The following is a 16,389-nucleotide window of genomic DNA, read 5'->3' on the forward strand; positions in this document are numbered from 1 at the left end:
AATGTTAACATATTTATTTACTCAACTGTATGAGACCCAATTTGTATTGTTTTAATACAGCAATTTCATGTGCTATAAGAAGAAAAGGTCCATATGGAAATGGCTTCCAGTCTTTGCTTCAGAGGGACGTGACCGGACTGCACAGAGCCCCAATCTGAACCCTGTCCAACACTGTTGATGTGAATACATAAACTGGGCCCTCGGTGACCTACCCCACCTCTCTAATGCTTTAGTGGCAGGCAGAGACAAATCCTCTCAGCCAAGTTATAAAAGCAGCAAATTAATACCTCTGGTTTTGGAATGGAATTGCTTTCTATTGTCAAGTGATTACTGCCCCTCTTTCAATGTCACTCAACAGAACCAGACCTGCACAGTAAATACATACACAGACAAAATTACATTTTTCTAGTAAACATTAATTTCCCTCAGTGCGCATTTCATTTTAAAGCGGTGTTACTGGAGAAGAAGTTATGAAAAACAAACAAAGCACAAGTATGTTAAAAGTTCAAAAAGATGTATAGTTTGTGTCATCTGAGTGCTCAGTCTAAGCACTTTAAGGTCTTGAAGTTCAAGATTTTCTTTGATATCAGAGGTCTTTTATAATATGGCATTCGTTTATCTCTCCCTAGTAGTTCATGCTTTATCCACCGGTAACATATGCCAGCTTTTGGTATGTCACATCCAGATATTATACAGCAGTGAGGAACATACATACAGAATCTGAGTTTTAAATGCCTTCACTGTGGAAAATGTTGAGGAGAATTACAACAAATTCAAATTTAGAAATTTACCCTAAAATGTAGGTGTAGTTTTCAATTGGAAATTGAATTTGGAAAGTTAATTACAAGTTTTTTAAGAGTTCCCTGAAAAAAATAAATTACTGCCCCCCCCCATAATCAAATAAAGCAAATGTATAAGCTTATTAGTAACCTGTGCATTTTTATTTTCCTGGGATTAGGAAAGCAGTGTGTGCTATGTGAATGACACACAAGATCATTCTCCTAGCACTCTTTAAACTGAGGAAGACAAAAAAACATACTTAAACTTTTGCATATCTACAGTAAGTTTAATGAGTTTGACAAACAAGCCCAGAAGGTGACCCAAATTTATCAGTAAGCATGAAGATAAAGGAGGTGAAAAATGTCTAAAGCTCCTACTGTTACTGCAAACAATGCTATTTTTAAATAACATAATTTGGCTCATTTAAACAGTTGTTTAGATGTTGTATAAAAAGTGTGAGAAAAATGCAACAAAACTTCACCCAATGTATGACCTCCTGCATTTTTATTAAAGTCAGCAAGTATCATCATTGCTATGAAAATAAAGAACCTAGCAAATAAATCTGTTGGGAAATATTCTGAAGTAGATGAAAAACTAACAAAGAAAGGTCATTCAGACCCTACAAAAAGCAGCTGCTATACTGATCATCAAAGAACGTGAAAGAAAGGAGTGAGATGCTTTTAAAAATTCATTCAGACTTCAGTGCTAGTAGTATTCTGAATAACTTATTCAAGCTTTATTGAACAACTTTTATCTCAGGATATTCAGTTTTTCCTGCTTCATACTATAAGCCCATAGGATCATATTAAACTACGCACAACTGCAAAGGAAGCAGAACAAGCAGCAGAGTAAGGAGAAATGTACTGTATATCTAATCTACAGAGTAAAGTTTCAAATCATTCTTCAATGTAACAAGTAAAAACGAAAGAGGAAATTACTGCATAAAATCTTGACATACATCTCCTGTTCATTTAGTTGTCAGACTTTTGGTAAATGTTGTCTTCAACTGAGGCATTAGTAAGAATATTCCTGTTCTTATTAAGGGTCAAGTTGCTGCTGCCCTCTCCGTCAGGCTCCATGGGGTCTTTTTCACTTTTATATCTGAAACCAAACAAGTTGCAGAGTTTGCTCAGCAGGAGGTCAACAATCTCTTCTTCTTCAGAGGGCTGGGCCAGAAGAAAGAAAATCAAAATCACTTTTTAAAAAACAACAAAAACACGGACACAGGCATGAGCCATCACACTTTGGACCAACAACTTTGATTTTTACTCTTTGGTTTTCAGACACTGGGAATGCTAAAACTGCTGTTTACATTTTGTAGTAAAAATCTGTGCCCTTTTCAATTGAAACAATGCTGTCGATAAAACGGCATTATTAAAAGGTTGTCAGAAGATACTCTTATTGTAAGTGTTACACACGAGCCTAAGATAAAGCTGTGATAAAAAATGTTTTAAGAACTTATCAGTTATCATTTGAATTTATGATTTCAACACAATATTGACTTTGACTTTGCATTGTGCAAATGCTTTTAATATAGCTTTTGGTCCTGCTTTTCACAACAAAATGCAGCAATACTGAGCACTGGGACTTAATATCAGAGCATGTTATGGGTTAGTTTCAGAGACCTTACATACTCAAGTTTGATTCACATCTGCAATAATGAGAGATGAGATGAAATTATACTAAATGGAAGAAAGAAAGGAAAAAGCTGCATAACACACAAACCATGATCCAAGCCTTTGATTTCAACAAAATGTTTGGGGTTTTTGTTAATAACTATGATTGTTTTTTGTGATCTCCGGTATTAGGAACAGGTAATGTTTTCAGACAGCAAAGACTGTCTAGACAGCTGCAATTATACCGGAAAACAACATTACAGAACATTACATTCAACAGATTGCCTCATAAAAATAAATAATGCTATTTCTGGCTCAAAAACATTCAATGAAAACATTTAGTTAGTAAAATTATTCAGTGTTTCAGAAAATCTAACCAACATAGTGACAGTTTTCACAAATATGTCAAAACAATTCATATTAAAGTTCAATACTGCAGCCTTAATATAATGAGAGAGCTTTTTAGTTCCTAATACTGCCTCTGCAAACTAAGGCTTTAGCGGATAATGCAGATGAGCAAATGCCAAGATGATCCTATCAGCTAAACGAGTTCAGAATAATCAGATTAACTAGAAATGATGGCAGAAATGATTAACTGAAGAAGTCTGAACGCTGACAATGAATCCAACTGTTTTTCAACAAAATGTTAGTCTGATGGTATGCACTGTTATTTGAGTGAGTTATAAAAGATTTATTTGTCACGTTAAAATAAGCTTGGAAAGCTTTTTCAGTTACATTTTTCTTTAAATCACAAAAATCTGGCATTTTAAGAGAAGTGTGTAGAATTTTGTGATCCAGTATTTTTACCGTTAAGATTAATTTTTGGTTCAAATCGACCTGCATCAGCCACCATCTGAAGACGCAGCCGTTTTCTCTTGTTCTCCAGATAATGCAGGTCAGCTTGTGAACCAGAGTGCTTGTTGCTAATTTCACTGTTAGGTTTGGCAGCAATCAGACTTTAAACTGGCTGTTTCTCCAAAGTAGTGTTTATTGACTTTTCTGTTCTCCCGTATGTATTGCTAATGAAACTTGTTATAAAAGATAAATGTAGTGACAACAGAATGCAGTATGAACCACAAAAATGTTTTTATTCGTCCTCCTACTGGCTTGATTTGTACAAAAGTTATTCCTTTATCCACTATTGTTCCTTATTTTTCTTTACTTCTACTCGTTAAAAACTGACAGAAACTTATTTCATCTTCAACTATTCCACATCACAGCATATTTTGGAAATATTAGACTTTCTGCTAGCAGCTTAAAATGATTATTTCCCTACACTCTTATGTCGTTTTGACAATTAATATAAAAAAATGAGACACTTAATTTAATTAAATTATATGTTTTTGCTTAAAAATATTTTTCTCTCCAGTAAGTAAACTATCTGGAAAAAATATATTTTCACATGGAAACATAAAAATGCTTTATGGTGAGACTTCTCCATTAAGGTAGCATAATATTGAAAACAATCTCTAATGATTTAACATAAAAACTTTCTGAATCCATAATCAGTGACCTTTTTAAAAGTTGACTTTTTTCATAACTAACCCATTTCTATTCTCAACCATCTGGAACTTTCTTGACCGCTATTAAAAGTCTTTATTTTCAGAACAATGGTAGCAATCATAATAGAAAATTATTATTTATGACTAGTTATTACAATTCTTTAAGCTTTATGATTTCCAACAAAGAAACTAAGCCTTTTTTATTAGAAAAAGGCAAGGAAAGGTTAATGAACAACAGAAAATCAAAGAGTCATTTCTTTACAGATCAATTGTTCGGTTCAGCAGAACAAACTGGCGGGTGAAAAAAATGAAATTTCAGCTTTTTACTTTGGCCAACTTTAAAGGGCAGAATGAGGAGGTGAAATGTTAATCAGCATTTGCTTTGTGAACCGTGAACATGCATTCTTAAAATTAATTCAAGTTTTAAGTAGAGTCCCGTGTTTTCCCAGGTTCATGACTAAGATTCTAGTTGCTGTCTCAGGCAGATGCTGTTGAGTTATAACATAACGAGCATCTGTCAGGATGGCCCACCTTTTACCTTCAAAACAACTCTCATGAGTTTGAAAGAACATTTTGGATGTGTCAAGGGTTGTCTAGTGTCTAGAAACAGGTTGCTTGATTTTCAAAGGTAAAACCATATTTTTATTCATCAGGTTTGGAGCCTGGCTCAGTTTTGTATTTTGAGTTTTTCCATGCACAGTTTTCAGATTTTAATGCACTTTCTCACTGATCTGCGGTTGCTGGACAGTTTCTATTGTAAAGGCCATGCGAAGACTGTGACAGACTTTTAAAGAAGTTTGAATTAGAAGTGTTTAAGATGATAAAGCATAGCTACTTATCGTGCATGCAGTCATAATCAGAGATGCTGCATCCAGAAATCAACTGGTGATTGAAACAGGCCAAATTTTCAATGATCAGTGATTGGCTGATTAATAACTCAGAAATCATATTTTTTCTTCTCAGTTAGAGAATTCACCAATATTGTACTTAAATTTTGTTTAATAAGAATTTACTTGTACAATGCTTAAACTCAGATATCCCAAAATGAGATAAAAACCGTTAACCAAGTAAAGAATTTTAAAATTAGTGTTACCTTGTGATACATTTGCTCCAAGTTTAGTGATACAAGAATCACTGAAATGAAGAGATTTAGAGTGACAAACGTCATGAAGACAATACAGGAACCAAACAGCAATCCGCCAAGTGCTGGGTGACTGTCCAAAACCTGGGAAATGATTCAGCTGAGTAAAAAATCTGAGTGAACATTGTTTTTTAATTTAGAAAAATGCAGTTCAATGGATGAAACAGTGTGCACAGTTAACTGTAAAACATCATACTGAAGAATGCATTAAATGCAGTTAATCATTCTGAAAAATCTAAATGAGTCAAAAATATAGAATATTAAATCACACCGTTTACCTCGTCATAGTTAAAGATGCCTATTTGCAGACTGATGATGGTCAGAAGAGAAGCTAAAAAAGTTTTGTAAGATGAAATGTTCCAGCCATAAATCACGTTGCTCTGGAAAGATGACAAGATGTGACAATTGACACATGAAACTCTGAAATTATTTATGACAAATTAAAGTCATAAAATTGATCATTTAAAAGTAATTTACTAAAACAACAATGTTTTTCTTCAATCACATTAAGTACAAAGAAAGAATAACTTACAAATAAAAGTATAAGTTGGAAAATTTCAATGTTTTGTGTCCAGACAATAAAACAAAATAATTAAATTTGCTTGAATTTTTAATTGAATTTTTACACATTTTTTACTTTATTTAATTGGCCAGACTTCATTCAAACTGAATTAACGGGGTATGGTCGTCAGGATCTCCAAGATTATTTGAATGCCATTGACTCAGATGAGTTTTGGAAGATTTCCTTTCAGTGTGAAGGCCATCGTGACCTTAACACACTCTTGAACTTGTAGCTTTTTCCTACTGCTTTCTTGGCTATTCGGTGCAAGATGCATCACATCTACAGTAGGAAATTCTCTCACATTCTTTGAATTTTTGCCATAAATGTTTGTGGTTCCTGCACTGCAACCATCAGTTTGAGTCTAAAGAGGAAACATCAATATTTTCATCAAGTTATTCAGGATGAGACAATGCAGGTGAGGGAGGTTTCTGTACAGATTTTGCATGACTATTTGCGCTATTTTATGAAATAATTGTAATCAGAAGCAGTGCTCTGTTTACATATCTTAGGAAGTTCAATCAAAAGGAATCATGCACACAAAATCCTAAATGTGTGTTTTGTATTTAAGTTGATCCAACAACAGCTCTGAAGCTTAAAATTGTTTTTAATGAGCCCGGATGTCAGATTTGAGAAATATTATAAACCTCTGCCTGCATGCTTCCCTCTCTTCCTCTGTTCTCATTGCTCAATGTAATGCCTGATAAACTCGACTTATTTTGCTCTAAGATATGCACAACTTTGAGTTGCACATATCCACATCGTGCAAAACGTATACCGATGTCTATGGGCAAGGGGCCCAAGTATGTTATTGATATGTTTACCCAGGATTTTTATCTGCTGTTGTCACAATTTTGAACCTCATACAGAAAATTTGTGCAAGTTTAAAGCAGTGAGATGACTTTGTTCTATCACATTATACTCTTGATACAATCCAAAAGACTTTTTCATGTAATAATACAGTCTGAGTCAAGCGAGAAAGGTAAGAGTGAAATTAGCATATTTGTTCAATTACGATTATCTCCTGCAATGTGCAAATTGCATATCAAAACTTTCTAAAAGAAACTTATATAAATTAAATAACTTTAATTTGAATTGTTTTATCTCTAATATTTATTTGGATGGGGAAAGGTTTGGAGAAGAAGCAGATTTTTTTTTTTAAATTCCACTTACAACACTATAATTATATATTTAATTATCATTTCAAAAAAATCCATGCTAGTGTATCTAATTAGCCAGAAGGGATGTTTGCGAGATGAAAGTTTTGCAAGGTACTCACTGCAACTGAGTACGCCACTAGCGTGATCACGATGATGAGCAGAAAACTGGAGATGTCATTCCAGGCTCGATTCAGTGCAGCAGTGACCAGGTTCATCTTGGGGTTCAGTCTGAGAAGGTGCCACAGTTTGACAGTGGACAGAAGAACCAAGAAAGCAACCAAATACTGAAGAACTGAATCAGCTGCAGCAGTTTCTTGAAAACTGGCAAATCTACAAGGGCAGAAACAAAGTTTCACTGAGTTTAACATTTTAGATTATAAACACTGCTTTTCAAGCTCTATGTAGTTAGATAACACGATAAGATAGAGTTGGATGTTGCTCTCACTGGTCTTTGTGGTTTTGGTAGAATTTCATATCACGGTTTCCAAGCAGAGTCCTTTGGATAAAAACTGCAGTGGCACTCCAGCTCAGCAGGATGATGCTCAGCTCCAGAAGGTTCCACTTGCTCTTGAAATAAAGCCAGCGATGCTGCTTCAATAATTTGACCTGTAATAAAAAAATAAAATAAAATAACAAATGACTGGAGCAAATGATTTAGGTGATTTACCAAACAAAAGGCTCAAGAAATCTTTTTAACATTCAAATCTGTGATTACAATAAAGACAGAATGATTTATTGCTAATTTAATGCTTGTTATTAAATTTTGAGTTGGTATAAACTGAATGTTCTTGAAACTAAATAAGAAAAATGGGTTTAATCCAGTAGTATGGATTAGAAAGCTCCACTCAGACCAGATGTAAAATTAAGAATTTACATTAAATTGAAGTGTTTTTCAAAGAATGCCTCTCAAAAACAGTCTTTTTTATAGCAGTGTGTATTCTGTCCAATTGCTTGTGTTGGTCTATGATAAAAAATGCAATAAAATGCATAAATGCATAAAAATTCATGACAAATATAAAAAGCTCCAAGGGTCATGAATGCCTTTGCAAAATGATTTATATGTGAACAGATAAGTTTTCCCTTTCAGACATTTTCTCTGTCCAAATATCTTTTTCTCAGTTTTTCAGCCCAGGACAACATAAAGGTCTTAAGGGACTGCAAATGAAGCAGAACAGCTTGCCTAACAGGAGTTAAATTACCATTAGTAGTGGAAAAGGAGGTGAAAGAACATCATTAAGTTATATGTAACATAATTATAGATGATAGAAGATTGTTGCTATTAAAGCCAGAAAAAGAACTGCCATGAGTGCATGACTTTTTCTTATGTGACAATAGGTGCTGTATACCTAAGTACTGGATTTGCAGAAAAAAGAAGTTAAAATTCATGATAGTAGAGTTACAGAATTAAGAAATATCTTGTTAGACTGATCTAGTAAAACACATAAGAGGCATGTTCTGCACTGGTGCTATTAGCAAAACAGACAGAAATCAAAAATCCCAGGCGGCACAAAATGTCTACTGGCAATTCAGATTAAAAGGAGGTTTTGTAGCTGTCTGCTGGAAAATTAGGTTTGTGGACCAAAGAGTATTAAAACAATTGAAAAAAAATAAAAACATGCCTCAGGCAAATCCACCACATTTTGTCTTTACAAACCTGAACAGATCCAAGTACATTTACTCAGTGAGGAAATAAATAGGTTTGTAACTGACTTCTCTTTTTATAAAATATGAATTTTTATAAAATAAATGTAGCTCAATCACTTTTTAAAATGAATATTTTTTCACTTGATCAGAGTTTGGAGAGACTTTTAATGAGTAATCCATGACTTCCTGTCTCCTCAGGGTATGAAGGCGCCTATCATTAAACTGGAATCTCATTGCAAAGTTAATTCATTTGAGTAAATCAGTTAAAATCATTTAAACTCAGGGAAACTCACATACAAATATTATTACACAAACTGTGATGTACATTTCTGCAATTTTTTTCAGCCTGAAGCTAATGAAAAATCAATTGTCTATTAGACAGTAATTGACAGTCTCCCTATAGAGGATAAGCCATAAAAGATTTGCTAAAGAAATTAACATAAAGTTGAGTAGATAGAAATAAATGTAAGGTTTTTAGGTGTTAAAAACAATGGAAGGTGCTGAAATTTAAGTGCAGATCCCAGAAAAAACTCCAACACAATTGTACTAGAGATACATAAACTTTTAAATCTTCTTTGTTTCGGCAGTAATTTTATTTAGCTCCGTAGACACTGCCAGGATTTACGAAGCATTAAAGTGAATAAAGTGTTTACCTGCTTGAACATGTAGTAGAGAATGAAAAGCAAATAAATGATCTCAGAAGCCATAACAAAGAAGTAAAGCCCCCCTGTTGATGTGTAAAGACGAATAGCCTGCAGATCACTGTAGAACTGAAATGCTCCTGCAAAGTTAAAGACGTGATTTACTAACACACAAAAAGAAGCATTTTTCCTGCATTTTCCAGAGGATTATGCTGCAGATCTTTAGAAGAGCACTCCTTACCTACGGCTAAGGTCTCCATCAAGAGCGTGACGATACAGAAGAGGTTCACATTTGCATTGTAAACCGTGAACTCGACAAAGACTGCCCTCGTGTACTTATCAAGCCATTTATTATGGAAAAGGTACTCAAGTGTGCTGTAGATAAAGAACATAATATTTAAAGAGCTGTCAGTTTAAGTGTCTTAATTCTGTTTTTATTTCAACTGTAACAATTATGTTTAAAAGCAAAGTTTTATGCTATGAAGAGGTTGAAGGTCACTGAAAACAAAGAATTTACTTTTTCTCAGAATTCTGACTTTTCTCTAAAGTCAGAATTCTGAGAAAAATGGCAGATTTCTGACTTTAGTCATTCTGACAATCTAATAATTCAGATTTTTTCCCCTCATAATCCTGACTTTTTCTCTCAAGAAACTGACTTTTTTCTCTAAAGTCAGAATTCTGACTTTACTTTTATATATATGTGTATATATATATATATATATATATATATATATATATATATAATTCAGACTTTTTCTTTCAGAATTCTGAGGTTAAAGTCAGAAGACTTTATTTTAGTGGCCCTAATCCATAATACTCTGTCAACATGTGAATAAATATATATATATATATATACACACACCTGCTGGCATTTTGAATATCTGGTCCGAGCTCAGCTACAAATCCTCCTCCTCTGTAGAGCACCAGTTGTCCCCACACTGGCAGACTTCTGAGCTCAGCTTCAGTCTGGTACTTCCATGGAGAGGAGGCACTTTTCGAAAAATTATTCTTGACAGAGTGATTCCAGCCAGTTTCATAGGAACCCGTGTCTTCTATCTCCCATGAATAGAGTGCATGACAGTCTGGCACTAATCCAAGCATGAAACTTGCAATCTGACACGAGTTCTGCTGAACTCTTAATTGGCGAACACGAGCATTCCCCACCAGCTTGGAGTTTCCATCTGTGATAAATCCTACAGGAAAATATTTTAGACTTTTACTAGTACTGGAAAGAAAAAGTCACAACATTATTGCATTTATTTATTTATTTATTTTTTTTTTACATTTCTAATAGTTGCAAAATCTTGTCTTTTATTCTTTCTTCCTATCTTCACACTGAATATAAATAAAAAAAACACTCCACATTCTTTTTGGGAAGAAAAAGTAAGACATCCTTCACAATTTTAACAAGGTAAAAAAAAAAAAAAAAAAAAAGAAGAATCAAAATGCCTGAAAGTGAAAGCTCGTGTCACAAAATATCCTTTAAATGATAATATGGAACCAAATGGGCTGACTTTCACAAATCCAATTAATGTAATAAAAGGCAATAAGGTAAAGCTTAATAAACACAATCTGTTTGCTATATTGGGATTATATTTATTTTTCCAAACTAGAGGCAGACATCTGTTTTACTGGGCAACATTAAGGCTGTAAACAGCCTTAATGAGTGCTAACTTTTTGTACATAAGGCAATATCAAAGTTGTTCTGATAGAAATTCAGCTTTTAGACTTGAGTTCACCTTCAGCTGTTTTCAACAGAAGCAACTAGTGTGTGGGCACATTTCAATGTTTTGGAAGGATTCCTACCTGGATATTCTCCAAAAAGGTTTTGCAGTAGAGTGGTGTTAGCCCAGGTAAAAACATCCTGAAGAGTCATGCTGTCTGGGACACTGTTAGCGAAGCTATTTCTAATGTGCTGTTTCAACAAAAAAGCATTGGGATCTCTCTGGCCGTAGGCCACCAGCAGTAACATCCATATGAACCCCATGTAAACTGCAACACAGAGTTTAGAAAAGCTCAACAGACCTCACAACACACAGTTAACTCTGAAATCAACTAAATTACCACAATAATTTAACTTTATACTCACTCAAAATCTCACTGAGCAAAGCAAAGGCCTTCTGTTCCATAATCTTGTTCCTTTTCATTCTCTCGATGTCTGCAGGAGGAGGTGGCTCATAAAGACGATAATCCCAATGGCTTGTTTGTTTATCATTTTGATCACCTGTTTAAAATGGTGAATGTTTGAATGTTTGTTGTCATTTGTTGTAAGTTAAAAGTGTGTTTTTGGAGGATCACGACATTACCAGACTTTCTTCCACTTCTTTCAAACACCACATTTTGAAAATCTTCTTCATCTACTCGCTTTATTACCAGTGCAAAAAAAACTGCAAGACATATCACCTGTGGCACATTGAATACATACATACAAATTTCAAGGCAATATCAGATCCATGAATTGTTTCCACGCATTATTTATGAGCAGGTTTTGAAACCAGAGCACCATAAATCTAATTGTTATGCTTTAGGCCAACAGAAATACTAAATCTTACCTTCAGTGGCTGAATAAAGAGAAGACTCTGAAAGAAGGAGACGATCATGGATACCAACCAGCTGATGGAGCGCTCTTTCCCAAATTTCAGTCCATAAAGCATTGTGAAAAATCCAGAAACAAAACTGGTTCCAATCACCAGCAACCAGCCGACAAAGATGAACCACCAGGGTAGAAAGCCCCGACGCTGTGGCTTCTTTTTCAGAACACCATCATCATTTGAAGTGTCATGCTCAGGAACAAACCTGGAATTGGAGAGTTAAAGAAAAAATTTTCCATTATTTGTCAAAACAAAATGATAGTTTTGTTTATAGTAGGATACTACAGTGCTGCAGCATTGACAATAATAACTTAGCGATATTAGAGCTTTTCTTATTTCGTAGCGCATATCTTTTACTTGATATATGACAGAGGTAAGAAACTTATTTATTTCATAAACAGTTATACCAGTTCACATACTTAGTTCTTGCACCGCTATAAAAGAGGCAAATATTTTCATAAATGTAATTTGTGTACTTTTCTGAAAGGTCTTTGTTTCTGTTTATGTAGCCTACAAGCTAGCATTAGCCTCTGACACTTTAAGGAATCTAGAAAATCTAGCAACTGTTTTCTGTATTTGTATTATTGAGGATATTATATTCAGAACTCTGGGGCTGAAAGAAAAGAAATATTGGCACTCATGAATTCAAATGGTATTAAGAAGGAACTAAAGCTCCACTAGAAAGGGTAAATATTGGCAATTTGTTGGTTAAGAATAGACCAAGCCAATGCTTTTGTTATGATGTGTTGTTTTAAAGTGGACCCAAATGCAGCAGGCCGAGATGTAGAGTAGATCTTGTAGACTTCATGAAAAAACTAACAAAAACTTACAAAAATCACAGGGAACCAAGGGAGCCAGAGCAAAACAAAAACCATAAATCCAAGGAACAGGACGGCAGGGTACTGATAGGAATAACAACAGGATTTAACAGGAGGAAACAACAAAGAATGTGAGGACCAGAAGTTTAAGTAGTGGAAGAGTCAGTGTGGAACAATGGACCGGTTCTGATTTGCTAACTGATTGCTGGTGTGAAGGGAAAAGAGAGAGAGAGAGAAAACATAATTTAACTTAAAATTTCACAAGAAATAAAACTAAGAGCAGACTAAGAGTAAAACTTGACAAGAGTGATCAGATGAAAAATAACTGAACTAAAAGAGGAAACAAACATGGATGAAGGAAAATAAGAAATCAATACAGGGAAAGAACAGAAACAAAAAGTCCAAATAACAGCTCTAGTTCAGCCACCAACTCTCAAGAAGCATTTTTAAAAGCTCAAAATAAAGCTGTAAGTTTAATTTTTTTTACTTCTCATGTTTAGGCTCATCTAGGTCCAAATGGCTGGAGGTGAAGAGCTGATCTTCAAGGTAGCTCTTCATCCCCTGGACCTGCTTTAGGGCCTTATCAAAGCTGTGAGGGCTGGGGAAGCTGGAGGTGTCCATCAGGCTCAGCTTCTTTTCAAGGTTACACATTTGTCTGTACAGATGCTGGGTTTTGTTGCTCTTCTTCTCAATCCCCTCGGCTGTTAGCACAGGACACAAACACATTGCAATCATAACTACTAAGATGTATTATTTTGGTAAATTGGTAAGTAAAAACTTTAAAAGTCTGATTTTGTTTATTTAGGGACAGATACACCTACAGCTAGCGATTCTGAGCATCTCTACTGCTTCTGACCTGAATAACAATACCACTGTCACAGGAGCAGGACCCACCTGATAGTTGACACTGTGTTTTCGTCTGGGTGTCATTGCTGCTTTTGGTATTCTGTTTTAGAAATTTTTCCACTTCGGCGAGGACAGCATTAATGTCAGTTTCTTTCCCAGAACCAAACTCAGTCTTGATGGATGGAATGTTGCATTTGGATGTCTCAGACAGGGACTGAAGAATTCTTGCAATATCCTAATTGTTCAAATACAAGATATTGTTCTATATACATTAGAAACACATAATGCAATGTAATCAGTATTCTAGTCATTACTTTCAACTCTTAAAATCAATGCTTCAAAATGTTAATTTAAAAACTTACCACTAATTTAACCTTTATGTATTTTATTCACATTTTCAATGCTAGGGTGTACTTCTGAAGTGGAAAACAAAGGATGCATGGTTTGCTTATTTTTGTACATGTAAAAATCTAGAAAATATTGATTGTATTTGTATTCAGCACTCTACTGTATTTGCCTAAATGAGAAAATGTGAAGGGGAGGAACTACATAGTAAATAAAGGTAAAAAATAACTGGAATTGCCCTGTTTGTAACATATTTTCTAAAAACAAATCTAGCAGTTGTGTGAAGGCCTTGGAGTTTCTTAGAAAACAAGCAGCACATCCAGTAGATTTATCAGTGATAAAGTTGTGAAGCAAAGTTAAATGATGTGGACTAGCACTGCTTGTTAAATGATGGTGTCATTTGTTGTTCAATTCCTTTCAAATGAAAAACACTTTACAAATCCCAGGGAGAAATGAAATGTTGGTGCAACTCATATTATACAATTATGAAATTTTTGAAGCTACTTGAATGATATAAGTAACAAAACCTTTTATTTCTCTGTGGCATAAATAAAGTATTTTTTAAATGAACTCAATCAGATTTGCATTAAAAGGTTATTATACAAATACAAATTTTAGGATTCTACATGTAATACATGTGAAAACCATGTATTGTTTTTCCTTTGTATGTGCTTTAATTTGTGTTGGTTTATCACATAAAATCAGAGTGAAATACACAGAGGCTTGTGGTTTGTAACAAGACAAAATGGCTAAAAAAAACAATGTTCAAGGTCTGTGATGGATTTTCTTTGCTGTTCACAAAGTCACAAAGCACTTACTTTTATGATGGTGTCTAAAGTGCAGCTCCCTGTGCTGCTGGTGGTAGTTCCCGGTTTCAGAGAAGTTGTCTGTACGCTGCGTTTTTGCTGGCGGCGACTTGCTTTCTTTGTTTTTCTTTGACAACAAGACGACTCCCGAGGGCGAGTGTTTCTGAAGACGCTGACTATGAGGATATTTATTGGAAACATGATGAGGGAACTCTGAACCCCAACCATGAACTGCTGCCAGGTGAACTCAAAGTGACCTGAAAACATAGCTCTTATGAGATGAGTTTGTCTCATAAGGTTTTCTTTTGCTTCTTGAGGTATTGTGAAGTGTAAATAAAATTAGATGTACCCAAATCCATGACCTGATCGGAGGGGTCTGTTGGGATCCCATAAAACATGATGCTGGTCAGCATGGTGCAGAGTAGCAGGGAGAAACAGCAGGACACCCTCTGCACACAAGTAAAGTTGCTACTCGGTGGTCGACTGATCACAGAGAACCAAAGGTGTCCGTCACTGAAATCCTTTGCTGTCTTCATGAAGAACAAATTACTGGAAGATAAAAGCTTCAATGTTAGTTATAACCATTTTTAAACAAAGATAAACTCCCAATTAGTGAAGGATTAGCATCGTTTTTTAATCTCTTTGTGTTGAGGCACAACTTTTGATGGGATTTGCGGCATTCTGACATGTAAGAATAAACAAAAAGCAGTAAATCTTTGAATCATCAGCTCAATTTTGAAGTCGGGACCCATTGCAAAGGAAAGAAAATATAAGTTATTTCTGTTCTTAAAAGAAGAAACTTACCTGTTAACTGTAATTAGTTCACAGTTCAACAATTAAAGTGACCAATTTAATTAAAATAACTTAACAAGACTATCTAGAAATCTTATATTATATTCATATTTCACTTTGCATCCATTTGCTAATTAGTTCTCCTATAACAGACTATTTTTTTTTCCCAAAATGCAAACACCTTCATTAGCTAAGAAGTTGGCTTTAGTTGAAGACTTGCTGTTTTAAAAAGTCAAATTTCAAAAGCTTTGCTTTTCTTCAAATAATTTTGATGTTTCTCCAACTGAAATCTAAGCCTGCTATTGCATCTGATTTACATTTGATTTGACTTTTCATTGAAATTCAAATGAAAAAGGACAGCTTAAGATTCACATCTGCTCTGCAGACTATAATGGTGTGCTTGTGTATATAATTGTGCATCTCATTGTACCGCTACATTTCTGCCTTACCTGAATTTCTTCAGATCCATCTCTGTCGAAACAGGAAAGAGTTTATCGAGGCAGCAATCACCCATGTCTATTGCAAGCCAGCAGTTGCATAAAATATACCATTTCTGCTCTGTCTGTAAATCCTGCACAAGGACGTTGCCCACAAACCTGAAGGAAACAACAAACGATTTATCTCATGAAGTCAAATAAATTTCAATTTGGAAATATATGTCAGGCCACAATGTGGTGTCACAACATTAGATTAATAAGTTAGAACATGTGGATTTTAGGAAGCCAACTGTTTATGTGAGTCTTAATGAGTGTATTGTGTATTTTCCAGGCACACAGTTACTTGACTGTGCTATAAACCTATATACTGTATGCCTTCATTTGTTAAAATGCTGTATCAAACATGATTTAAAAGAAATATGACTTTGCAATAGGACTCATTGAAATTGGTGCCTCTATCTCTTTGAGAAGTTTTGTCTTCAGTACATTATCACAACACCTTTCCATTCTGGTCAAAACTTCAAAAATACAAAGTTTAGATGTAATCATTGAGGATTTTCTTTTTAGTGGTTTGTTGTTCAACACTTTCAGCCTGCTAAAATTACTTTTTCACAAATGAAGTAAAATTTTCTGAATACTAATTGGAGCTTCTTCATGTTTGTGTTAAATGTGGATATTGCAATATCACTTTGTTTAACATTAGAGCATGCA

General features: G+C 34.6%; 1 protein-coding gene across 1 annotated transcript in view; it reads right to left on the reverse strand.

Moving 5' to 3' along the window:
• Positions 1–1,267: 1,267 nt before the first annotated feature.
• The window catches only part of LOC116722568 (polycystic kidney disease protein 1-like 2), a 36,486-nt gene continuing 21,364 nt past the window's right edge, over positions 1,268–16,389 (reverse strand). The window contains exons 28-44 of the mRNA XM_032566727.1: positions 15,691–15,837; positions 14,799–14,998; positions 14,462–14,706; positions 13,347–13,533; positions 12,940–13,153; positions 11,596–11,839; positions 11,350–11,446; positions 11,133–11,267; positions 10,850–11,035; positions 9,906–10,236; positions 9,285–9,418; positions 9,056–9,183; positions 7,204–7,364; positions 6,878–7,088; positions 5,318–5,419; positions 4,992–5,123; positions 1,268–1,946 (exon numbers count right to left, since the gene is read on the reverse strand). Of these exons, the coding sequence (XP_032422618.1) occupies positions 1,752–1,946; positions 4,992–5,123; positions 5,318–5,419; positions 6,878–7,088; positions 7,204–7,364; positions 9,056–9,183; positions 9,285–9,418; positions 9,906–10,236; positions 10,850–11,035; positions 11,133–11,267; positions 11,350–11,446; positions 11,596–11,839; positions 12,940–13,153; positions 13,347–13,533; positions 14,462–14,706; positions 14,799–14,998; positions 15,691–15,837 (3,049 nt within the window). The 3' untranslated portion in view covers positions 1,268–1,751. The remainder of the gene's footprint in view (positions 1,947–4,991; positions 5,124–5,317; positions 5,420–6,877; positions 7,089–7,203; positions 7,365–9,055; positions 9,184–9,284; positions 9,419–9,905; positions 10,237–10,849; positions 11,036–11,132; positions 11,268–11,349; positions 11,447–11,595; positions 11,840–12,939; positions 13,154–13,346; positions 13,534–14,461; positions 14,707–14,798; positions 14,999–15,690; positions 15,838–16,389) is intronic.

The sequence above is a fragment of the Xiphophorus hellerii genome, chromosome 7, assembly GCF_003331165.1.
Source record: "Xiphophorus hellerii strain 12219 chromosome 7, Xiphophorus_hellerii-4.1, whole genome shotgun sequence".
Taxonomy (NCBI): domain Eukaryota; kingdom Metazoa; phylum Chordata; class Actinopteri; order Cyprinodontiformes; family Poeciliidae; genus Xiphophorus; species Xiphophorus hellerii.